Below are 24,388 nucleotides of genomic sequence, written 5' to 3' on the forward strand. Positions count from 1 at the left end.
GGGACCGGAAGTTCGTGCCCGCGGAGCTTCCGGGAGCCGCGGCGGAGCGGCGCTGACGTGGAGGGAGGCGAAGGGCAGCAGGGAGTGGCGGGGCTCGGGTCGGCAGCTCGGAGCCGCAGGTCTCAAGGATGCTGACCAAATTCGAGACCAAGAGCGCGCGGGTCAAAGGTAAATGGAGAAGACGAGGGGGAGCTCGAGGACCGGGTGTCGGGGGCGGTGCTGTCTCGGGGAGTGACCGAGGCCGAGTCGGGCCCACCGCACGGGCAGGAGGGAGGGAGGCCTGGCGGCCGTTCTACAGCCCTCTCTTCTCTGGAATGCCCTCGGGATGTGATTGACCTGCGGCGGCTCCCGCACCGTTCCCTTGCTTCCCTCCCGTCTTCTGCGGGGGCCGGTGCTCCCGACTTTGATTCTTTGGGTCCCTGTCGGCCTTTTGAGGACCGGGTTGTAGGGAGTGGACCTGGGGATCGAGTCTCGACCTGTGCCGTTCGCATCCACGTCTAACGTTTTCGGAAATGAGCACTGGCTGCCTCTCTCTTAGGGAGGCTTTGGCGGCACCGTATCGACATCCAGCGCCTCCATTGGGCGTTGTTTCCTACCTGGAGACAGGACATTGAGACCTGTAACCCCAGTAAAGTCTGAGCTTGATAAGGTTGTCCGATAAAATACAGGACGCCAAGTCACATTTGGATTTCAGAGAACGAAATAATTTCCAGTGTCGTTCGCTGTTGATCTGAAGTTCAAATTTTAACGGGGTATCTTCATTCTTATTTCCTAAATGGGGCAACTCCAAAGCATGACTATCAGTGGATGGGGGTGGAGGGCGAAAGACTGAAACAGCCGTAGTAGTCTTTCGGAGTGTTAGAATGGGAAAGGCAGAGAAGTAAGGTCTCTTGAGATTTCATATGTGTATAAATGTACGTGCATATGTATGCATACATACCTATATGTGTATATGATTTGAATATTTAGTAAGAAGAGCAGAGCAAGTTGGCTTGGGAACTTGGTGTTTGGGATCACCTGGCCTTACTTTGGAATCCTGAAACATTTCCCTAACGAGCTGTATGACCTCGGGCAACTTATTAAGGTTTCTTAATATGGTTCCTCATCCGTACAGTGTGAATAATTAACATTCTCCTACAGAGAGAATTAGAATGAGATAGCATATGACTACATTTATTACAGTGCCTGCTGTATACTCCGTAGCTCAAAAACTGGAGGCCATTGTTATGTAAGAATAGATTCTGAGCAGTTTTTTTTTTCTTAATTTTTTTAATGTTTATTTTTGAGAGAGAGAGCGCACACATGCAAGCGGGGGAGGGACAGAGAGAAAGGGAGACAGAGAATCGCAAGCAGGCTCTGCGCTGCCAGCTCGAAGCCCGACACAGGGCTGGAACCCACGAACCGTGAGATCATGACCTGAGCCGCTGACGGACGCTCAACCAACTGAGCCAGGTGCACCCCCCCTTTTTTTTTTGAGAGAGAGCAAACGAGCACGTGCACAGCTGGGGGAGGGGCAGAGAGAGAGGGAGAGAGAGAGAATCCCCAGCAGGCTGTTAGTGTGGAGCCTGATGCAGGGCTTGATCCCATGAGCTGTGAGATCGTGACCTGAGCTGAAGCCAAGAGTCAGAAGCTTAACCGCCTAAGCCACCCAGGTGCCCTGATTCTGAGCAGTTTCTAAGTCTCGTGGGAGTCTTGATAGCGAAGCATGCCAGCAAGAATTTATGGATGGCTGAAGTGGTCTCCCTAATCCTTGAATTTTCTCTTCTGCTCTTGATTTCTCAATGGGCAATAGAAAAGTGAGGAAAAAAGATGTCAGAATATTTGAGAGTTAATATCTCTTAACGAGTATTACTGTACATCATGGAAAAAAATGAACAACGTAATAGGAAAAAACAGAATTCAGAAGAAAAAACGTGAGTGTTTGGTAAAAAAATGGAAATGTTCTCCACTAACAGTGAAAGAAATGTTAAAAAGGTAAATAACCTTTTGAATTTGGATTAGTAAAACGAACAAAACAACAAATAACCAATAACAGCCAGTGTGTGCAAAATTGTTACCTTCAGAAATCCAAGGAGACTGTATATTGATGGTCTTTTTGAAATAAGGTAGTATCTATAAAAATGTTAAATGCACATACCTATTTCTGGCAATCCTACTTCCAGGTCTTTAGTCTTAAGCAGTAATAATGCAAATAAGCTAGATTATGCATAGAAGTATTTTCTTCAGGGCCTATTTTCTAGTAGGTGAAAGTTAGGGGGAAAAACTTAAATGCTCATCACTAGAATAATTTTTTTTTTTCACTAGAATAATTTTTAAATGTGGTACATCTGTGTTTTGCTGTTGTTAAAAAGAAAGGTTAGGTTTGTGTGTATTTAATAAGATCCACGATGCATAGCTAAGTTAGAAGTTTGCATAACATATTTCCATTTTGATAAAATGATGCTGTCTGCGTTAGAAGTCTGAAAGGATACACTCCAAACTGTTAGCAGTTGTTACTTCTGTGGACTTCCATTTCCAGTCTGTTACTCCAAGGAGTAACAGAGAGATTTACTTTCTCACCTTAAAACAGCTGCACAACAGAACAAAATGTGTGAATCAAAAGTTTTCAGACACTGGATAACAGGCGGTGCAGGAGAGTGATTCTTGAGAGAAGGGAAATAAACAAGGTGAGTCCTGTGAGTGTTTTTTAGCTTACTACCTGGAGAGTTCCCAGGCTGCAGGATAGGTAAGGGGGAAGAGCCCTGTGGTCTCACTGTGGAAACATAGTTTAGAGTTCAGGGCAGCCAAAACTGCTAGAATTTGCTGGACAGAACACCAGAGAGGGAACTGCCCAGAACACTGGAGTTCTGCAGGGGATTCTGTCAAGCCTTTGTCTGATTTCTAATCTGCATATGCATGTGCAGAAATGACCCCAAGCCTGGTATAGAACCCCTGGAGCTCACTTAGAGCTGGGAATAGTTTTGTGTTCCTATCGGCTGGAATGGAAAGGCCTCCTAATACTGCAGGGCATCATCTAGAGACCTCAGGTGGTATCGCCTTCATAGGGGTGCCAAATTAGATCTAGACTAAAGGCTGTTGTCGACCCATACTAGCAAAACTAAAAGCGAACTTTAAAACAGGCAACCTCATGGGGCGCCTGGGTGGCTCAGTCGGTTGGGCGTCTGACTTCAGCTCAGGTCATGATCTCGCAGTCTGTGAGTTCGAGCCCCACGTCGAGCTCTGTGCTGACAGCTCAGAGCCTGGAGCCTGTTTCAGATTCTGTGTCTCCCTCTCTCTCTCTGACCCTCCCCCGTTCGTGCTCTGTCTCTCTCTGTTTCAAAAATAAGTAAATGTTAAAAAAAAAACTAAAAAAATAATAAAACAGGCAACCTCACAGCATCCTAAAACAAAGCCCAACAATATTTAAAGGAATATAACAAAATCTAGCCCCTAATAGCATACAATTCATAACGTCTGGCATTCGACGAAGGAGCGTCTGAACCTAGGATTAACCTAGGTGTTCGTTTTTCTTACTTGAATTGACAGGGGGTGGCATTGTGGGGCATACTTAGCTAACTGGATCATTCCTTGTTTTTTTCTTTTCTTCCCCTCTAGGGCTCAGTTTTCACCCCAAAAGACCTTGGATCCTGACCAGTTTACACAATGGGGTCATCCAGTTATGGGACTATCGGATGTGTACCCTTATTGACAAGTTTGATGAACATGATGGTGAGATGACACTTTCTAGGAGGGAATTAAAGAGATCTAAATATTTATTGTCTTCTGGAGTAGTGTAAACTTTCTTTAGGATTAAAGAATACGGAAGGGCCGGAACCAAAAGTTCCTGAATAAGGATCACTTTAGAGATGAGCAAATACAGCTCTCTGACACGCGTCGCCTGCTTCCTTCGCCAGGTCCAGTACGAGGCATCGACTTCCATAAGCAGCAGCCGCTGTTTGTCTCTGGAGGAGACGACTATAAGATTAAGGTACAGAGGGTCTGTCATGACTGGGAGTAAAGGACAGGCTGTCGGGTGTGGCACGCGTAGAAGGGACTAAAAACAGGACCTCTCATTCATACAGAGCTCAGGCTTTTGATGTTACCAGGAAACGTTTATTGAATACTTACTGTGTACCAGACACTTTTATTTTGGGGGAATTAAAAAAACAAGAAACGATCTCTGTTCTCAAGGAGCTTTTATTCTAACGGAGGAGATACATGTATACTCGAAATAATAGCACATGCAGTTTGGTGAGTGATACAATAGGGAGAGAACCGAAGTGAAATAGAGGACAGTCCAGGTACAAAGACAAAAAGGCATGGCACGGGTGGATACGTTTGAGAAGCTGTAATTAGTTGTGTGTGAATAAGCTCTGGAGAGAAGGTGAGAGAAGGGCCCGAAGATGAGAGGGGCCAGATCATGCAGTACCTGTTTGCAGTGCTCAGAAGTTTGGGTGTCCTCACACAGATAGGAAGGAGCCATTTAAGGGGTTAAAATAGAGGAGTGACATCGGATCCACATTTCTTTTCTTTTTTTTAAACTTTACCTGAGCAGTAGTCTAGAGAAAGGACTGGATGAAGCGGGCGAGTCTGGAGGCAGAAGTGCCGGTTAGGAGACTGTCGTATAAGCTCGAGCGGCAGGTGAGCAGGGCCTGGCCTCGGACGGTACACGCAGATGGAGACAAAGAGTTGGATGTGAGAGCTTAGGGAAGGGAGCCTGTGAGTCTGCCGGAGGGGCGGTTAGGGGAGACTAATGAGATGACTGTATTTGTCTCCGGCCTGTAGCTCGGGTCACTGGGTGTGCGGGGCGCCATCCGCTAGGAAAGGGAAAACAGGAGGCGGTGCGGTTCTCTGGAGTGCTGGGGGAGGCCGGTGTCTTAGTGTGTCGAGGCTGCGGTGACAAAACGCCACAGCCTGGGCGGCTTATTAACAACAGAAACTTCTCAGCTTCAGAGGCTGGAAGTCCAGGATTAGGGTGACCGCCCAGTCGGCTTCTGGTGAGGACCTCCTTCTAGGTTGCAGACAGCTGACCTCTCTCTGTGTCTTCGCGTGGTGGAAGGAGACGGGGATCTCTGTGGAGTCTCTTACGAGGACATTACCTTACCGTTTGGGAGGCCTCCACCCTTGTGACCTAAGCGCCCCTCAGAGGCCCCGCCTCGTAATGCCTTTGCCTTGGGCGTTAGGATTTCAGTGTATGAATTTGGGGGAGGACGCGAACATTCAGTCCATAGCAGATGGCTAACGAACACCGTCTTGACACTGATGAGTTTGAAGCACCTCAGGGACGGTCTGTGGAGATGTGTCTGCACCGGGGACATATTTGGGAATTGTCATCACAAAGAAGGGAGCCAAAACAGAGCAGTAGAGGGTGTCACCCCGGGATGATGTGGAACGAGAAGACAGGGTGTCATGTACGATAGAGGAAGTAGAGTTCATATAGGGAAGAATGATTTTAGAGGTTGGAGATGAACCAGAGGGAAGAAGCAGAAGCCTGTTGGATGCCCAGGAAGGAGGGAATTTTGGGTAGGAGGAGAAAGTGGTCAGAAAGAGGTAAGGACCGAGTAACCTTTGGATTGCTTCATTAGGAAGACATTCGTGATCCTAGCGCCTTAATATGAAGGAAGGAAACAGAATAGACGCAATTCTTTGAAGAAGCTTGACTGATAAAGACCAAACTGGAGTGGGAGGCTTTGAACCTTTAAAAAAAATAATCAAAATTTTCTCTCTTTACTTCCACATGTTGTTTTCATTAAGCGTGTACATCCAGTCAAACCAGGAACTGAGTAAAGTCTTTTTCGGAGGCTAGCTTAAGATTATACAGCAGAACTTAGGCATGACAAGTGATGACTGCCTGCAGAGAAAAGAGGCACTGTTTTTTTTTAGGTTTTTAGCACCGCATCCTGAGGGCAGCCAGTGGAAGCTCAACCACCTGATAGACCTCAGAAGCTTCTAGGAATATCACTTCATTGTAATAATTGTAGTAAAGTATTTGTCGTTTCTCCTGATGGCCATTGACGCTCAAGAATGGTTAACTCAGGTGTTTGTAATTTGCTTAAGAAAGAAAAGACTGAGTGACATGTAAGATAAGAGATTTTTTCCCCAAATCATTCACATGTTTTAGAAAAGGATTATTTTCCATGTATATGAAATGTCCTGATAGGCAAATCAGTAGAGACAGAAAGTAGATTAGTGGCTGTCTGAGGTTGGAGGGGTTGGAAGCGAGTGGGGAGTGAGAGCTATGGGTACAGTGTTTGGGGGGTGGGGGTGAGGGAACGCTCTAAAACTGGCGATGGTCGCACAGCTCTGAACGTACTAGAAACCGTCGAATTCTGTACTTTTAGTGGCTAAGTTACATGGGCTTTGAATTATATTTCAATAAAGCTGTTAAAATGAGGGCATTGGTTAGCTGGTGGGTGTGCAGCGTTCTCACAGGAAGCCGTAAGTGGCCAGCTTCTCAAAACCGTACAGGCCTTTATGGATTCACAGTTTTGGAGTTCGGTAGCAGTCTGTGAAGGAGTCAGGACAGTGCAAAGTTGGAAGTGTGGAAGTTGGTGTTTTTATTTTTTTTAAAAGTTTTATCTATTTTGAAAGAGAGAGTGCACGAGTGTGCCAGTGGAGGGGCAGAGAGGGAGAGACAGAGAATCCCAAGCAGGCTCCGCGCTGTCCGTGGAGAACCCAAGGTGGGGCTCAAATTCATGAAACCGTGAGATCGTGACCTGAGCCTAGATCAAGAGTCAGTCGCTTAACTGACTGAGTCACCCAGGTACCCCTGTAAGTGTGGGAGTTTGTTTTATTAATTAATTAATTTTAGTAAGATTTTGAAAAATGTTTATTTTTAGGGAGAGAGAGAACACATATGCGCGTGCATGCAAGTGTGGGAGGTGGAGAGAGAGAGGGAGACAGGATCTGAAGGGGGCTCTGCTGATGGCAGATAGCCCGATGTGGGGCTTGAATTTATGAACCGTGAGATCATGACCTGAGCTGAAGTTGGATGCCCAACTGACTGAGCCCCCCAGGCGCCCCTGGAAGTGTGGACGTTTAATATAAACACTGAACTCTGTAAAAGGCGGAAAAGTTACTTACCAACTGGCATTTATGTTATGATCTAATTTTTGTGTGACACTCAAACTGCACTGTGTATGTGTATTTTGTTTATAGATAATTCACTGGAAAAGCATTCCAGTACTTTCACCTTCGGTGGTGTTTACCTTTTCTCACTTTTGCACATACCTGTTGAGCACCTACTAGCGTTAACCTCTGTGTTAGGTGCTAGGGGGTTAGTGCCGAGCATGATGGACAAGGACCCCACCTTTAGGGAGCTTGCATTCATGTTTGGACAATCATACTTTCAGGTTATCCGAATTTGTTTCAGGAAATGGTATTACCTTTTGTAACTTACAAAAGAGAATTTTAAAAATTTTTAGTAAAGAATAGCAACTAGGTGGCTTGGGGATAGATTATAAAAAAAATATTAGGTGTTAGAATTTTTTTTTTTTTTTTTTTAAAGGCAACTCACCTCTTATTTTTGAACTTTTTGGAAGGTTTTCTGGATGGGAGTCTATGCTCACATTTCTGTCTTTCTCAGTTACGTTCCTTGATGCCTGGTACTTTGGTAGTTGGCTCAACTTTGTATCTGAATGTCGTGTTTTTCTGCTTAGTTCACCCTAACTGAGCAAGGTAGTATTTTCCATAGTGATGAGTTAAAGTCTGTGTGATAGACAAGTACAGACCGTGAAGGTATGTGTATCATTTGCCAGCGAGGTAGCAGTCTAGGAGGAGGTGATGCTGTATGTTACATTAATGTTTCCTTTAGAGTCATCGTATCTGTCCAGCTTTTTTAATCCTCAGCTAAGATAGTGGGTAACACACTAGGGGGTCAGTATTCAAACTAAGAACACACTTATGCAGTAGAAAGAAGAGTGTCAAGTCAAGCCCTGGACAAACATCTCATCTTGTTGTAAGTAGAGTTGGTTTCTCCCCAGAGAAAGGAAAAACCTTTCCATAATTTCCCCTAGCCTTGCCTTTTCCCGTCGCCATGTGTTTAGCTGACCTATGTTTTCATCTTTGATTTTTTTTCCTCCAACCTTAAGCAAGTCTTAAATGAGACTTCCTATCAAGGTTCCTACCTATATAGAAATGCAAAAATATAAGGCAAACTTACTTGTTGAGAAACCTGAGTCCCTTAGATGGATTTCTCTTTGCAGGTGTGGAATTACAAACTTCGGCGCTGTCTCTTCACATTGCTTGGGCATTTAGACTACATCCGCACCACGTTTTTTCATCACGTAAGTGGCCATGGGAGCTCTAGTTGTAGAGCATTCTTCAGTTGCCCTGTGGGGATCTTTACTTGCTTCTCAAGAACCCATGACAGCAGAATTAGTGGAGTTTTTGGAGTGACTCTTCTAGAAACTATGTGGCATTGACCTTTCCGCTTTGTTTCTGTCTTCAAAAGGAAGCACTCAGGGTTATATTGAATTGAATTTAATTGGGTTCAGTGGGCTCTATAAGGAAGTCATTGATTCTCTGTAGGGAAAAGTAGAAACTGGATTTTAGGTTTACTGAGCTCTAGTGAATAAAAGTTTGCAGACTGATCCCATGTGAGGTGTTATTAAGTAGGTGTGTCTGGAGGGAGGTCGAGGTTAGATGCCCTTTGGATGAGCTAACAAATGTTTTGAAGCATTAACAATTAGTTGCTTCTATCTTAGGATTTTAGGGTACAGTAGAGGCTTTTCCTTTACCCAGGCTTTATACCTTCTTTTTTATTTTTTTTAATTTTATTTATTTATTTATTTTTTAACGTTTATTTTTGAGAGAGAGGGAGAGACAGAGTTTGAGTGGGGGAAGAGGCAGAGAGAGAGAGGGAGAATCTGAAGCAGGCTCCAGACTCAGAGCTATCAGCAGCACGGAGCCCGACGCAGGGCTCAAACTCATGAACCGTGAGATCATGACCTGAGCTGAAGTTGGACACTTAACCAACTGAGTCACCCAGGCACCCCCATACTTTCTTTGATCTATCAGGTATCCTAGAAGACAGATACCGAGTTACTTATAGATTAGAGACTCCCAGTCTCTTAATCCAGTCCCAACCTGGCTGGATCTTTCTATAATCTTATGCTATTAGATTTAATTTGTACCATTTCTTGACTCTAGTAAACTGAGTCTCTTGAATTAAGTTAGAAAGAATATAATGAAATAAATGAGAATTTCCTGGCTAAGTATACTTTATATCTTCTTATAAAATTCAAAAAGTAAGTTTTAGGGTAGAATAATAAAAATCAGAACTAAAACATTTGAGAATGATTAACCAAAGAGGTAGAAGACCTGTCCTCTAAAAACTGTAAAACACTGATGAAAGAAACTGAAGAAGACACAAAGAAATGGAAAGAAATTCCATGCTCATGGATTGGAAGAACAAATATTGTTAACAGGTCCATACTGCCCAAAGCAGTCTACGGATTGAATGCAATGCCTATCAAAATACCACCAGCGTTTTTCACAGAACTAGAACAGACAATGCTAAAATTTGTCTGGAACCACAAAAGACCCGAATGGCCAAAGCAATCTTGAAAAAGAAAAGCAAAACTGGAGTTATCACAATTTCAGACGTCAGGCTCTATTACAAAGCTGTAGTAATTAAAACATCATGGTACTCGCATAAAAACAGACACAGAGCTCAATGGAGGAGAGAGGCCAGGAATAAACCCACTATTAAATGGTCAGTTAATCTTTGACAAAGGAGGAGTGGATATACAGCGGGAAAAAGGCAGTCTCCTCAACAGATGGTGTTGGGAAAATTGTACAGCAACATGCAGAAGAATGAAACTGGACCACTTTCTTTCGCCATACACCAAAATAAATTCAAAATGGATGAAAGACCTAAACGTGAGACCTGAAACCATAAAAATCCTTGAAGACGGCACAGGCAATTTCTTTGGCATTGGCCGTAGCAACATTTTTCAAGGTGTGTCTCCTGAGGTGAGGGAAGTAAGAGCAGAGGTAAGCTGTTGGGACTACATCAAGATAAAAAGCTTCTGTACAGCGAAGGAAATAATCAACAAAATTAAAAGGCAACCTATGGCATGGGAGATTGCAAGTGACATCTGACAAAAGAGTTAGTGTCCCAGATACAAAGAGTTTATAAAATTCAACACCAGAAAAGCCAAGTAATCCAATTAAAAAATGGGCAGAAAACATGAACAGACATTTCTTCAAAGAAGACATCCAGATGGCCAACAGATGCCTGAAAAGATGCTCAACATCACTCATCATCAGGAAAATGCAAATCAAAACTGCAGTGAGGTATCACCTCATAGCTGTCAGAATGGCTAAAATCAACAAAAGAAACAAGTGTTGGCGAGGGTGTGGAGAAAAGAGAACCCTTGTACACTGTTGGTGGGAGTGAATACTGGTGCAGCCACTGTGGAAAACCATATGGAGGTTCCTCAAAAAGTTAAAAATAGAACTACCCTGGGATCCAGTAATCACACTAGTGGATATTCACCCCCAAAATACAAAAGCTAATAAAAGGGAATATATGCACTCCTGTGTTTGTTGCAATAGTATTTACAGTAGCCAAATTATGGAAGTAACCTAAGTGTCCATTGATAGATGAATGGATAAAGAAGTGTGTGTGTGTGTGTGCGCGCGCCCGTGCGTGTGCGTGCACACACACACGGGAATGTTATTTAGCCATAAAAAGAATGAAATTTTACCATTTGCAATGACCTGGATGGAGCTAGACAGTTTAATACTAAGCAATATAAGTCTGAGAAAGACAAATACTGTATGATCTTACTCATGTGGAATTTAAGAAACAAAACAAATGAGCAAAGGAAAAAAAGTAAGAAACAGACTCTTAACTATAGAGAACAAACTGATGGTTACCAGAGGGGAGCTGAGTGGGGGGAATGTGTGAAATAGGGGGTAGGAATTAAAGAGTACACTTAAAATGATGGGAAAAAAAAATTCTCAGCAACAGTGCACACCTTGCTGTGAGCTTGTGGCTGGGTGTTGTCGATGAGGCCATCCTGCTGGCACTTAATTCTGGAGGACATACTTTAGAGAAATGAAGCCAAGTGTGCTCTCGGTTTGATGCATGACTCTTAATGCACAAAACAAAATAGAGGAAATACATTTTATTAAGGTCATTCTCCAGATTCTTTCATCCTAAATTTTCCTCCAGCACTGCTGGGACTTTGAAGAAATCATGTGCAGTGTAAGACCCTGTGGGGTCATGCTTTTAAGTTTAGAATGGTTGGAGGAGGTGGCCAACGTGAATTGAATGCTTGCTGAGCTGCCAGAATGGTCTTCTGTTACCTTTTCCATGGTTCTCAACCACAGGAGATTTTGTCCCCCAGAGGATGTGGCAGAGTCTGGATGTGGCAGTGTCCAGACGCATTTTTGTTGTTAGCGCTTAGCAAGGAAGGCTGCTGGCATCTAGTGCATAGAATCCAGCTGTGCTGCTAAACATCCTTCCATGTGCAGGACGGCGGCCTTCAGAGAATCATTCCACTCAAAAATGTCAATAATAACCCATTTTATGAACGGAAGAAACTAGGGTTCAGTGATGTTAAGTAATTAATAAAAATATATGTGATTCATTAAAAAAAAAAAAATGCTTGAGAATGGTAACCGCTCAATAGGATGATCTGTGAACTAGGGACTGTCATCAGTGCAAGGGACCTGCTGAAGACTTGCCTGGGACAAGTTGCCATCTAGCTGGAAAGTTAGGGAAACTTTATTTTCTTGGCCCAATAAATATATGTGTGCCTTGTACTTGCTAGGTTCTGTGCTAAGCGCTGAAGATACAACCGTGAATAGGAAATGCTTCCTTTTCTCAATTACAGATTCTAAATAAGCTGCATTGTTTTTAGATGTTATTTTCTGTTTTGGTTCCTAAGATGGGAATTTTTTGAGACTGGATGGTCTGATAAGGAGAAGTCAGACCATAAATCAGTGGTCTAACCCTGGGGTTAAAGGGAGAAGATCATTTCATAGGATCTTAAATTAGGACTAGCCACGTATAAGTAGAAATGCACATATACACACACATACACATGAAAGTGAGTACAGTATATGTTATTTGCCTCTCAGGATCCTTTATGCCTTTGTCTGGCTTCCATTCCGAAATCTCCCAAGTGCAGGCGCCAACGTGGGAAAAGCTGATAGAATGGTGGGGAGGAGGCAGCGAGACGGACAAATCCGAGGCTGTGGTCCCTTTGCTGGTACAGCTGAGACGCCAGGCCATGGAATGTTTCCTCCAAAGAGAGAAGTGATCACAGAACCTGAAAGAACATGTTTGTTTAATGTTGAAACCCTTTGTCTTGGATTATCTTTCAGGAATATCCTTGGATTCTGAGTGCCTCAGATGATCAGACCATCCGAGTGTGGAACTGGCAGTCTAGAACCTGTGTCTGGTAAAGCAGGAGATGGGGCTCAGAGACAGGCTTTGTTCTGCCTGTGTTTACATCATGAACTTCTCTTTAGAACCATCGTCTCCCTTCCCTAGTGGGCTCTTCCTGCTGATTAATTACTGACTGGATTTGTAAGATGCTTTTACATACAAAATGAGGCAATCTTGTTAGTAATGTATGACCCTGGCTCTTCGGTCATTTCTTCCAGGGAAGGGAGGTCATATCATTAGGCTTTTAGAACAAATCTTTTAGCTGGTTTTCAGTTCTGTTCCCTTGAAACTTGAGTCAAGGTCTAGAACTCCATCCTGCTTTGTGTTTGGGTTGTGGGCTTTCCACAAAGATGTAAGGACCATGTAAAAGGATGCCCTTTAAGAGGGTTATGCCCCCCCAAATCTGATAGTTTCTAGTATGAATTACTAAGACTCTGCTTATTTTGACATGTGAATGTTTTCAATATGCGAGGGGGGCTGTGCTATCTCACTTCTCCAGAAATTAGTAACGTTTGAATACTGAAGCATTGGAGGAAAGAAGGGGACGGTTGTTCAAACAGCTGACCTTGTTGCTACTAGTTCACAGTCGTTGGGATGGCTTGCCGTTGCCTCCAGAGAGAGTACTTGGGTCTGTGAAGTGTAGAGAATGGTATTTAACGTGTAGGAATCTGTTGAGTCCTGCCTCTAATTTGGTATTGTCTTTCTTTTTCTTCTTGCAGTGTGTTAACAGGGCACAACCATTATGTAATGTGTGCTCAGTTTCACCCGTCAGAAGACCTGGTTGTGTCGGCCAGCCTGGACCAGACTGTGCGTGTTTGGGATATTTCCGGTGAGCTGCCCAAGTTCAGGGGACAGCCTAGCCATGTCTGCCGCAAAACTGCAATTGCTTGAAATAATGAGGTGGTTGGCTCAGAAGAGGAAAATGTAGAATATTCTTTCTCATGTAATGTCTTTGCAGTATCATGTAGTGTCTTTGCTTCTGAGGGTATTAAATCTGCTTTTGATGGTTCTTTGTGTTAGAGGTATTCCTTAAGAAAAGTGGCTGCTCCAGAAAACGTATTGAACTCGAAGAAAATTTTACTTTTTAATTAGAACTGTTTTTAGTTAAAATCTATGTACAGTTGGGAGTATTTGATTAAGAATCATGCTTTCCAGTAAAACAAAACAAGAAATAAGTATGTGTTTGACAAAGACAAATTTGGGGAATAGATTAGTGCGGGGACACAGGACTCTTGGATCCTATGGCCTTGTTTAGAAATAGGACAATCCCTCTATTATATTTCTTCTAGTGTAAGGAGCACGGGGGAGGGTGGGATTTCTTATGTCTAGAACACCTTTTAATGGGCAGACTTCTAGAAATTAAAATAATCAGAAATTAAAACAGATGTGTACATGTTGGCTGATGGGGATAGTTCCTCCTTTCACAGTTTATGTGTCTTGATTTGGGGGTTCGGATTCAAATGTTCAGTGCTGTGTGGAGGAAAGCTGAGAAGTTGCTAAGCAGGGAGTTGAAATGCTGGGGAAGGACTGTAACCTGTGAGGCAGGCGTGCGGATGGACGGAAGTGCTTTGTGGACGGATGGAACGTGGAAACGGAGCTCTAGATGCTGGGGTCCTCTGCCCAGTAAAATTTACTTACCACTTGCTGAATTGTCTCTCTTTATTCGTTTGTTGCCTTAGGAATTCTTAGAGATCGGGTTCTGTGAAGGGTCAGTGGGGAGATTGCAAGACACCTGTTTGATTCTATAAAAGGAAGGCCCCTCAGAGGTCCTTGCCTGGTTCTTTGTGGTGGTAGAGGAGCCACCCTTCTGAATTGTATGGCTGGGGTGGTAACTGTTCTCGGCCCCCTTGTGACAGGGTGGGCCGGGGCAGGAAGCCACTTGCTTTTACAAGCCACCAACGAGTAGCAAGTCAGAGGTTTGGATTTGCGGGAGCAGCATTTGGAACGTTGTAAGAGCAGTTGGTTAAGATTCACGCAGCAAGGGAAGCAGCCGGGGGAGAGGGGGGTCGGTTGCGGAGCAGAGTCTTGGGGCTTTTGTCTTTTGTTTTTGTTTTTGTTTTACTTTCAAGTATGTTTGGCAGAGATCTGAAGAGCTAGAAACTTAATTTCGGTGCCATAAATGATCCCTGTCTCCACCACCCCTTCCCTTCCCTTCCCTTCCCAACCGCGGGAAGAGCTTTTGACAGAAACTCCGCGTATGTTACATACTGGCTTTGACCCGGAGATGATAGTCTGAGTCCTGTGTTGTGGTGACTCTCCTGTTAGAATTCCTAGAATTACTGCCGTTTCCAGAGGGTCAGAACTAGAAGGGAATGGGCTCGGGCAGACTGTGTTGGAGATGGGGCGGTTGTGGCCTGTTCCACGAGGGCTTTTGCCATTGCGGCTTTTCGTCAGACTGACGGGGCTTTTTGAAGTACGCCCGGATGTGACCAGCCTTGCCGACAGGAGTTGAAGCACAGGCGCTGTGAGCCCGTGCCCTCTCCTGACCGCCGGCACCAGGGACCTCGCTTACTCTCTCAGTAACCCGGCTGTGGCTTTTCGTGCTTTTCGCTGCGCGCACATTCCGGTCGCCCTCTCTGTCTCGGGCTGTGGGTGCCTGATGGGGTTGGACCCAGCTCACGCTCTTCCAGCTGCTCGGCTGCGATTCTTAGAATAGCCTTTCCCCCGGGGCGCCTGGGTGGCGCAGTCGGTTAAGCGTCCGACTTCAGCCAGTTCACGATCTCGCGGTCCGTGAGTTCGAGCCCCGCGTCGGGCTCTGGGCTGATGGCTCGGAGCCTGGAGCCTGTTTCCGATTCTGTGTCTCCCTCTCTCTCTGCCCCTCCCCCGTTCATGCTCTGTCTCTCTCTGTCCCAAAAATAAAAAAAAAAAAAAAAAAAAAAAAAAGAATAGCCTTTCCCAGCCGGAGTCCTGTGACAGAATTAAGTGCTACTCAATACTTGGAGCGACTGTTTTCTCAGTTCTTACGAGATGGTACGTAGCTCATGGCACCGTAGGTCATAAAGAAGTTAATTTGTCCTCTGCACAAACTGCTGCTTTGGCCAGTAGGGCTTGATTCTGTCCGTAGAGCACCGGGCTGAGCAGCGCCTCCTACTGCCGCGCTCTGGGAGCGGTGTTGGCGCCGCCCGATGCCGGCGCGGCAGGTGCCTGTGGCCTGGCTCAAGCGATTGGGACAGTTAGGTGGACGGGTTCTCGCTGGTGAGCTGAAGTCCCCGAGGCAAGAAATCCTTTTCTTGACTTCTGTAGGCTGCAGAACATTTTCACGTCAGAATTCAGGGCCTGGAATCAGAGAAGGGAGGGGGAGAGCGTGGACCCCAGCTGGGGCTTACGCTGGCTCGTGACTGTGTGCAGCGCGTGGATGCGCTATAATAATTCTGCAGCGCTGCACGTATTTAGCGTAAGTGACACCGGGAGTTTCGTGCTAACGGGCTGCGCTAACGCCGTCGCTCTCTCCGCCGTTTCTGAGTGTTTTTCTCCCCTCACGGCTCTCTCGACTTCTAGTAACCCCTTAACCAGAGTGAAAGGAAATGCTTTGGTCTCTAACCAAGTGGAGCTCTGAGTTGGACTTTTACAGTTATTCTCTCCTCTTCTGCAAACCAGCATACTCTTTTTAGCAGAGTTATTTTCGCCTGAGTTCAGATGAGGCTGCATACAGGAAGAGGGATTACCTTTCGGATCGGTCAGGGACCAGAGGTGGTAATTCTGAGAGAGGAAAAGTTCGTTCTGAGTCACAGAATGAACACCCTCACAGTTAAAGGACTGCTCAAAATTCTAATTTCTCGGCATGTCTAGCTCTCTGAGTTAGATGAGCAATAAGGAAACAAATTTTAAAGGAAAACCTGTCTCCTTGTTATCTGTCCCATGAGAATCGAGCCCCATGGGGCTTACTTAACCTGAATCTTTTCTGTTAGCCTGGCAAAAATATGTGTTAAAAACAGAGTATATTTATAATCTACGTGTAGGAGGCAGGTTACTTTTTTGGCCTGATCTTCCAAGTAAACTGCCAGTTAAATTATCTCCGTGTGCTTCCACCTTTGCATGTCAAGCCCATGTAATTCAGGCTTAATCTTTGCGATGACGACTAAAAAAAGGATGAATTTGCTGCCAATTCCTGTCCTCATCCCTCTCTTTTTACTACTTCCCCTGGTCCCCATTGGGAAGCATGCGTCAAACTGGTCCAGTCTGAGAGTGGACTCCCTTCCCTCTGGATTTGAGTAGCTGCTGTAGAAATTTTCCATCTGTCGTTCAGTCGTAGTGAGTGGCTTGTCGAAGGCTCAACTGTTTCTTCTCTAAGTATCTCTTCACTGCCTGTCACTGTTCATCTGTCTGTTTTTATTGCTCTTCCCCTTTCCTGGATCATGACAGCAAGTGCAGCAAAGCCTTGCGTTCTGTCATAAGCTTTCCTTTTAATGTGTTTGTTGACGCTTATTGGAGGCGAAGTCTCTCGCCGCTGTCTGTCTTTGTGTCTTCCTTTGAATCTGTTTCGTATACCAGACTCATTAGAAGAAGTGGGCAGATCCCATTAAAGAGACCAGCGAAGTAAACGGGAAGAGGCATCCCTTTGACAACGTATTTATGAAGCCGTGGAGAGTGCATTTTTGTGACAGCATCGGCTTTCTTTCTCCCACCTGTTGATGCTTATCTTGGACGGGACGAGATAATTAACACCGTCGGGTCCTTTTAAGCGCCTGCCTCTCCAGTGCTGACGTTTACGTGCTGCTGGAGTAGAAGAGACATACTGTAATTTTAAAACAACAAACAGAACTATAATCATTAAACTTAAATGTTTATATTTTCCTGCAGATGCCACAATTTAGGCTTAAAATGACGTAGGTTTTATTTTCAATGATAGCTTTTATTTTCCCCCAAATTATGGATACTTGTCTTTAATTTTACACGTGCCAGTAGTTCCAATTTCCTCTTTCCTCCACAGATGCTTTAAAAGATAAAATTTTAGTCCCTCTTCTATTTTGTTTATAAACTGGTATAATTATATCTGCTTGCCTGTTTCAAAAGGCCGCTCTCAGGATCAAATTACATAACATGGTAGAGTGCTCAGAAAATCACAAAGTGCTCTCAAATGTAAGGTAGTTGCATTGTTAGCATAATTTTGGTTGTGACTGTACCGCAAATAGCTTTTAAAGATAGGTGTAGTTGAGCCATAAATTTGGGTCCTACACAAATAAGACTCTTCTTACTCTGGGGTTTTTTTTCTGTTGTTTTCAAATTATGGGTAGTTCCTCCCGGTGAAACTAGCCTCCCAAAGTTTTAATGGCAAAATACACGTATTCAGATCTGTAACCAGCTTTCTTACGTAAGAGCTTAAAGGGACATGACAGTTAACGCGCTAGGTAGAGTTTAAATAAAAATCTGAAACGAAAAAGACATGACAGTTCGGATCATTTTGCTCTCTGCCCAGGAGTCCCACAGAAGAATGAGGACACTTCTTGCATGGTTTGTAGTTTTACGCTCTTCATTCACCAAAGAGCCATTTAGTATTTAGTAGGTCTTGTTTCCATATCGGCTTTGGAACCTCCCCATGAGGTGCCTAACAGCTGCCAGTTTGAGAAGCACTCAAAAGTTTTTGAGATGATGGAAGAAAAGTTGCTATAGTCGTCACAAAGTTGAAAGTGGAAATGGAACGGTCATCATCTGAGGCCACATTTCAAGAACAAAAAAGACTAGAAATTCCAATAGATTGCTCTTGAGGTGAGGCTTGTTGAGGAAGTTCACTGTGTCCGAGGTTTGGGTTGTCGTCCTCTGGGAACACAGCCCAGTAGTGGGTCTGTTAAAAGAATGGTTAGTGAACGTACTTTAACGTTTTGAACGTCTCTAGAAAGAAACACATAGGAGCTCTTGAGTCTCCTCTTTTTTCGATCTCTCTAGATTGCTTTTCCCTTCCTTTTCCTTAACACTAGTCGTATCACTGTCCCTTCCAGTGCCTCTGTGACCGTGCTCTCTTTGGTAACACTGTTCTGTGTCTTTCATCCCACTCCTTGTCCCTTCAAAGGTCTGAGGAAGAAGAACTTGTCCCCTGGCGCAGTGGAGTCCGACGTGAGAGGAATCACCGGGGTTGATCTGTTTGGAACTACGGATGCGGTGGTGAAGCACGTGCTGGAGGTACTTACCTTCACAGCCCGAGGCTGCTCTGGGCTCCTCTCTGGGAAACAGGAAGTGGCCGCTTACTTGTGCGTTCCTTCAACACAGATTTGTGCGGTGCCTGTTAAGTACCGGGCATGGTTCTGAGGCCCTGGAAATAGAATAGTCCGTGAGCCGGGAGACGTGAAGCTTCTGTGCCACCTAAGGGAGGGTCACATCACCTGCTAAACCCGGTGGGGAGAGAGGGAGAAGGCCGGCATAGATGCTGTCACCATCCCGCAGCAGAGCCCATTCTCAGGCCTCTGGTAAAAGTGGGGCCGTTGGGAGGGGAGATGTACTCGTTGAGGACCAGCCAGGTGTAAGTCATTTGTGTGCATGGTAGAAAATAGAAGAGTATTAAAGAAACTAGATTTTTAAAAATACTCAATTTAATCCTGTCAGCTGTCCAGTGAAATAGATATTATCAACCTCATTTTACAGATGAAAAAAAAAAATGGAGATTTAGAGAAATTGAGCAGTTTACCAAAATCCAAATGTGTCTAGTAAATGGAAGAAGTAGGATTTGAACTTGGGTCGGACTCCAAAACCCAGGGGATTTTAACCACAGCATGAAGTCTCTCAAAAACACTGCCAATTTGAAATTGCCTTTTCTATGATCTTGCCATGGTACAGAATATAACTATATAAATAAAGTGCAAGATACCTTAAAAGCAGCAATCCTTAAACTTTGTGGTCTGAGAACCTCTTTATACTCTTAAAACTTACCGAGGACCCCAAAGAGTTGTTCATGTGGTTTATTATATCTTTGAGTTTTTACCATATGTGAAATTAAAACCAAGAACTTTTTATCTTCGGGGGGGGGGGATGGGAGACCCAGTTGGTTGAGTCCAACTCTTGACTTCGGCTCAGGTCATGATCCTAGGGTCGTGGGATCAAGCCCTGTGTCAGGCTCTGCACTGAGTGTGGAGCCTGCTTAAGATTCTCTCTCTCTCTCTCTCTCTCTCTCTCTCTCTCTGTCTGTCTCTGTCTCTGTCTCTGTCTCTATTTCTAAAATTAAAAAAAAACAAAACCTTTTTTAAAAATTTGTTTTCATTTTTTTAAAACACGAAATATAAAAGCACACATTCCATTAGCTGTGAAAACAGTGACATCACCACATCACCGTAGCCCTCTGGAAAACTCTACTCTCGTGAGAGAGTAAGAGTGAAAAAGGCAAATCATGTCTTAACATTATTATGAAAATAGTTTTGACCTTGCACGTTTCCTAAAAGGATATGGGGACTCAGCTGAGAGTTTCCCAGCCACATTTCCTCAGTAAGTTATAAAATTGGTCTTTGTTCTTGAGATGTTAATAATGAGTTGGGGAAATAATATGTAAGTAGATAAAACAAGGCAGTATATCCCAAATGCAAATGAAGCTGAACTTGGGAGTGGAAAGATCTGGGAGTTGCCATGAGAACTTGGATGTAATATTGGATGGGTTGACACGGTGGCTCTCGTGTTCATACCTTAGAATAGCATCACCCCTCACGTCTTTTCACAGGAAGAGTAGAAGTCAGAGACATCTTTTATAACCACCAGCGTGGCCCTTCAGTTTGCTGTGAGTAATAGTTATAAAGGCATTTTAGAAGAACCACTTCTTGTTTTCCGCAGGGTCATGATCGCGGAGTAAACTGGGCTGCCTTCCACCCCACTATGCCCCTTATTGTATCTGGGGCAGATGACCGCCAGGTGAAAATCTGGCGCATGAATGGTGAGTAAACCAGTGACAGTATCACTGTGTCCAAAAAATGGACTGCTGGCCAGCAAGGTGACGTAGCCAGGTCGTCCGGACTTCACGACTCGTTTTCCTACCTTAGATGGTTGTGCTAATCCTAGGAGCACAAAAATTGCCGCATCCTCTATTTTCCTGTTTTTGAGGCATCCTGATTTGGGGAGTCAGAACACAGTTAAGTGGAAGAATTTATTCTTTCAAAAAATATTTATTGGTTGAGTACCTGCTTGGTAGTAGTCACTGTTCAAGGCTCTGAAGATACAAAGGTGACTAAAGCATATGGAATTTGTATATTTATTCAATCACGACAGCTAGTGACGAGTAAAACAGGGTAAGAGGATAAAGAATGATGGAGAAGAGGTGCTATTATTGATAGGAGGGTCAGAATGGAAGAACAAACGCGTAGAGATTCAGAGGCTTAAATGGAGAAAATTGCCATTTTAGAAAGAAGTTGCTGATTTAACGTTTTGAAGTATACCTAGCATTTGGTTAGAGATGCCATAATTTTATTTTATTAATTTTTAAATTTTTTATCTTAGGACACGCGAGTGGGGGAGGGGGCAGAGAGAGAGGGAGAGAGAGCATCTTAAGCAGGTTCCGTGCTCAGCGAGAAGCCTGATACTCCATCTCATGACCCTGGGATCATGACCTGACCCAAAATCAAGAGTCAGACCCTCAACCAACTGAGATGCCATCATTTTAAATCCTAAACTTGTAGCAGTAGGGAGTTGTGAGAGATCATCTAATTCTTTTTGGTCCTTTAGAGTCAAAGGCGTGGGAGGTTGACACCTGTCGCGGTCATTACAACAACGTGTCTTGTGCCGTCTTCCACCCTCGCCAAGAGCTGATCCTCAGCAATTCTGAGGACAAGAGCATCCGCGTCTGGGATATGTCCAAGAGGTAAGGGGGTTACGATGGTGTTGACCACAGCTGAGGGGAAGGCCCTCCTCTGTCTCGTTCTGTCTCCTGCCAGTTAGATTAGACTGCTTCTGTGTGCCTCTTAACCATCTTCAGCATATGGAGAGGTCAGATCCGGTGTTAGGAAAGCTCGAGGGGGCCTGGAGATCAGCCAGCATTTACAGATTGCCCATCAAATACAATCTCCACGCGCATTCTTTTCTCCTCCAAATTTAAGCGTGTTCTTCTGTAGCTAGAGATGTAAGAAATATGCAATGAAGGTAGCATAACGGGAAATCGTGATGAATAAGAAGAAATTGAAATTCAAAATAATAGGACCAGTGAGGTTTTGCTGACTTCCACTCACTGCTCTTGTATGTGATAGGCTGAAGATGTCTCAGAAATTAGTATTTTTTTTTTGCTTACCTGTTGCTTTCCTAGGACTGGGGTTCAGACCTTCCGCAGGGACCACGATCGTTTCTGGGTCCTGGCCGCCCACCCCAACCTGAACCTCTTTGCGGCAGGTAAGGGTCATTTCTTCTCTTTTTTCCTCGTTGAAGCTCAGAGTTTGTAAGACTTGAGCATGATGCTCTGTTAGCTCTGACTCCGGTGGACACAGAGTAGGATGAGAAGGGGATATGGGATTCTCAGAGCCACACGGCCGAAGCCCTTGTCCGTCTGTCCCCCTTACCGTCCTGGAGGACCCTTCGTGTAGTGTTCTGTCTCCACCCGGGTCCGCTGGGCAATAAAGCCCATCCTCTTTGACAAGTCAGGAGGCTCATGGTGGACACTCAGCGTTCTCCGGCTGCGGCGCCTGTGGCTGAGCGGCAGTCACGCGGGTAGCGGATGCGCCCTGAGCGCCGGGCCCCGGTCTGGGTGCTGCCGGTGGGGCGGTGCCCGAGGCCGCGTCCCTGACTCTATGGAATGTTATTTGTGGCGAGGGGAGAGGGACCGTAAGGCAATGAACACGCAGAGGAGGCTTTGAAGAATCATTCAGCCAAAGGAGCGTGGAGGGGGACCGGCGTTCAGGAAAGTGAGGAGGTGGCAGGCCCGGGCGGGCGGGGCCGCGCGAGACTCCGAGTGTGTGTGAGGGGGGCGCGGGGCTGCGGGGCCGGGGGTCTGAGGGGGGCGGTGAGCGCGCGTGAGACGGCGGAGAGGCCAGTGGGAGCGCGGTGAGTAGGGGCCCAGTAGTCCGGGAGGAAGAGCAGGCCCAGCTGTGCTCCGCCTTGCAGGCAAGGCGGGGTTGGACTGAGGATTTTATTCTGAACGGGCGGGCGGAAGGTCATCGGAAGCGGCTGGGGAGGGAAGCGAATGATCTGATTTACGCGTGGAGAGCCGACAGAGGTGGACGGTCTCTCTGAGAGATGGATGATGCTAGTAGGGAAAAGGAGAACGTTAAAAAAAGAAAAGAAAGGCTTTTTAAACTAGTATCCCCATTCAGCAGAAACCTGTATGTCCTTGCTGTTTGCTAGGGACTGGGGATGCTTGGAAATTACCATGATTCCCGTCTTCCAGAGCTCATGGGATAGCAGAGCTGGTGGACTTCATTACAGTGCAGGATGCTAAGTGCGATGCTAGGGGCTCCTTTGTGTTTTGAATCAAAGCATAATCGACGTATATATAGCCTGTTAGGTCCGGGTTTACGTGGTAGTGATTCGATATTTTTATATATTACCAGAGAATCCCCATGATTAAGTCTAGTTACCGTCTCTCACCACGTGAAGTTACTACAGTATCATGGACTATATTCCTTAAGCTGTGCGTCACATCCTTAGGGACTTACTTATTTTATACCTGGATATTTATACCTCTCAATCCCCTTTACCTATTTTGGTCACTCTCTACCACCTCCAGCCTCTGGTAACTACCAGTTTGTTTTCTGTACCTAGGAGTCTGTTTCTGTTTTGTTGTTGTTGTTCATGTATTCTTTTTTTAAAAATTTTTTTTTTTCAACGTTTTTTATTTATTGTTGGGACAGAGAGAGACAGAGCATGAACGGGGGAGGGGCAGAGAGAGAGGGAGACACAGAATCGGAAACAGGCTCCAGGCTCCGAGCCATCAGCCCAGAGCCTGACGCGGGGCTCGAACTCACGGACCGCGAGATCGTGACCTGGCTGAAGTCGGACGCTTAACCGACTGCGCCACCCAGGCGCCCCTCATGTATTCTTTTTTTAGATTTCACATAGAAGTGAAATCTTAACATTAGTCGTTCTGACTCACTTCACTTAGCCTAATTCCTTTAGGTCCATCCATGTCATTGCAAGTGGCAGGATTTCATTCTCTACGGTCGAGTAATAGGCGTGTGTGTGTGTATGTGTGCGTGCGCGCGCGCGCGCACCACATCTTCTTTATCCATTTACCAGCCCTGGGACACCTAGGTTGCTTCCTCCATATCTTGGCTGCTGTAGATAATGTCGCAGTGAACATGGAGAGGCATGTATCTCTCCAAATTGGTGTTCTGTTGTTTTCTTCAGGTAGGTACTCAGTAATGGAATTGCTGGATCATATGGTAGTTCTATTTTTAATTTTTGAGGAACCTCCATACTGTTTTCCACGGTGGCTGCACCGATTTACATTCCCACCAGCAGCGCGCAAGGGTTCTCTTTTCTCCACATCCTCGCCAGCACCGTTATTTCTTGTCTTTTTAATACTAGCCACTCTGACAGGTATGAGCCGATGTCTCATTGTGGTTTTGATTTGCATTTCCCTGGTGATTAGAGACGTTGAACGCCTTTTCATATGCCTGCTGGCCATCTGTAGGTCTTTGGAGAAATGTCTATTCAAGTCCTCTGCCTATTTTCGAATTGGGTTGTTTGCGTGTGGTTTTCTTTCTTTATATTGAGTTGTGTTCTTTTTATATTTTGGACATTAACCCTTTATTGGATATTTGGTTTGCAAATATTTTCTCCCATTCATTCAGCAGGTTGGTTGCTCTTGCATCTTGATGATTTCCATCACTGTGCAGAAGCCTTTTAGTTTGATGTAATCCTGTCTGTTTACTTTCAGTGTGATGGAACTTTGTACAAGGTGTTAGGAGAACACAGAGGAGGGTGTGTGTAAATGTGCCAGTGTTAGGTAGAGTATTAGAAAAGGATTCACAGAAATTGATTTGAGGGAAGCTTCTAACAACTGTGGGAATGTAGACAAATAAAGGACACATTTAGGTACCTTTGTTTTTAGCACATATATAATCCTCATCCTCGTGTATCTCCTGTTTTCAGCTTGCTTTCTTGCCTTCA

The 24,388-nt window shown here is 44.9% G+C and overlaps 1 protein-coding gene across 2 annotated transcripts in view; it reads left to right on the forward strand.

Moving 5' to 3' along the window:
• The first annotated feature begins 20 nt into the window (after positions 1–20).
• Positions 21–24,388, forward strand: part of COPA (COPI coat complex subunit alpha) — a 45,737-nt gene continuing 21,369 nt past the window's right edge. Inside the window, exons 1-10 of one of the 2 annotated variants that reach the window (XR_007458885.1) lie at positions 21–168; positions 3,595–3,708; positions 3,894–3,967; positions 8,184–8,264; positions 12,319–12,395; positions 13,102–13,211; positions 18,390–18,499; positions 20,132–20,231; positions 21,017–21,152; positions 21,591–21,673. Coding sequence is in view for 1 of the 2 variants with exons in the window: in XM_049634691.1 (XP_049490648.1) it covers positions 129–168; positions 3,595–3,708; positions 3,894–3,967; positions 8,184–8,264; positions 12,319–12,395; positions 13,102–13,211; positions 18,390–18,499; positions 20,132–20,231; positions 21,017–21,152; positions 21,591–21,673 (925 nt within the window). In the remaining variant the exon portion in view is untranslated. The remainder of the gene's footprint in view (positions 169–3,594; positions 3,709–3,893; positions 3,968–8,183; positions 8,265–12,318; positions 12,396–13,101; positions 13,212–18,389; positions 18,500–20,131; positions 20,232–21,016; positions 21,153–21,590; positions 21,674–24,388) is intronic. The other variant, XM_049634691.1, reaches the window with a different exon arrangement.

Source organism: Panthera uncia, chromosome F1 (genome assembly GCF_023721935.1).
Source record: "Panthera uncia isolate 11264 chromosome F1, Puncia_PCG_1.0, whole genome shotgun sequence".
Lineage (NCBI taxonomy): Eukaryota > Metazoa > Chordata > Mammalia > Carnivora > Felidae > Panthera > Panthera uncia.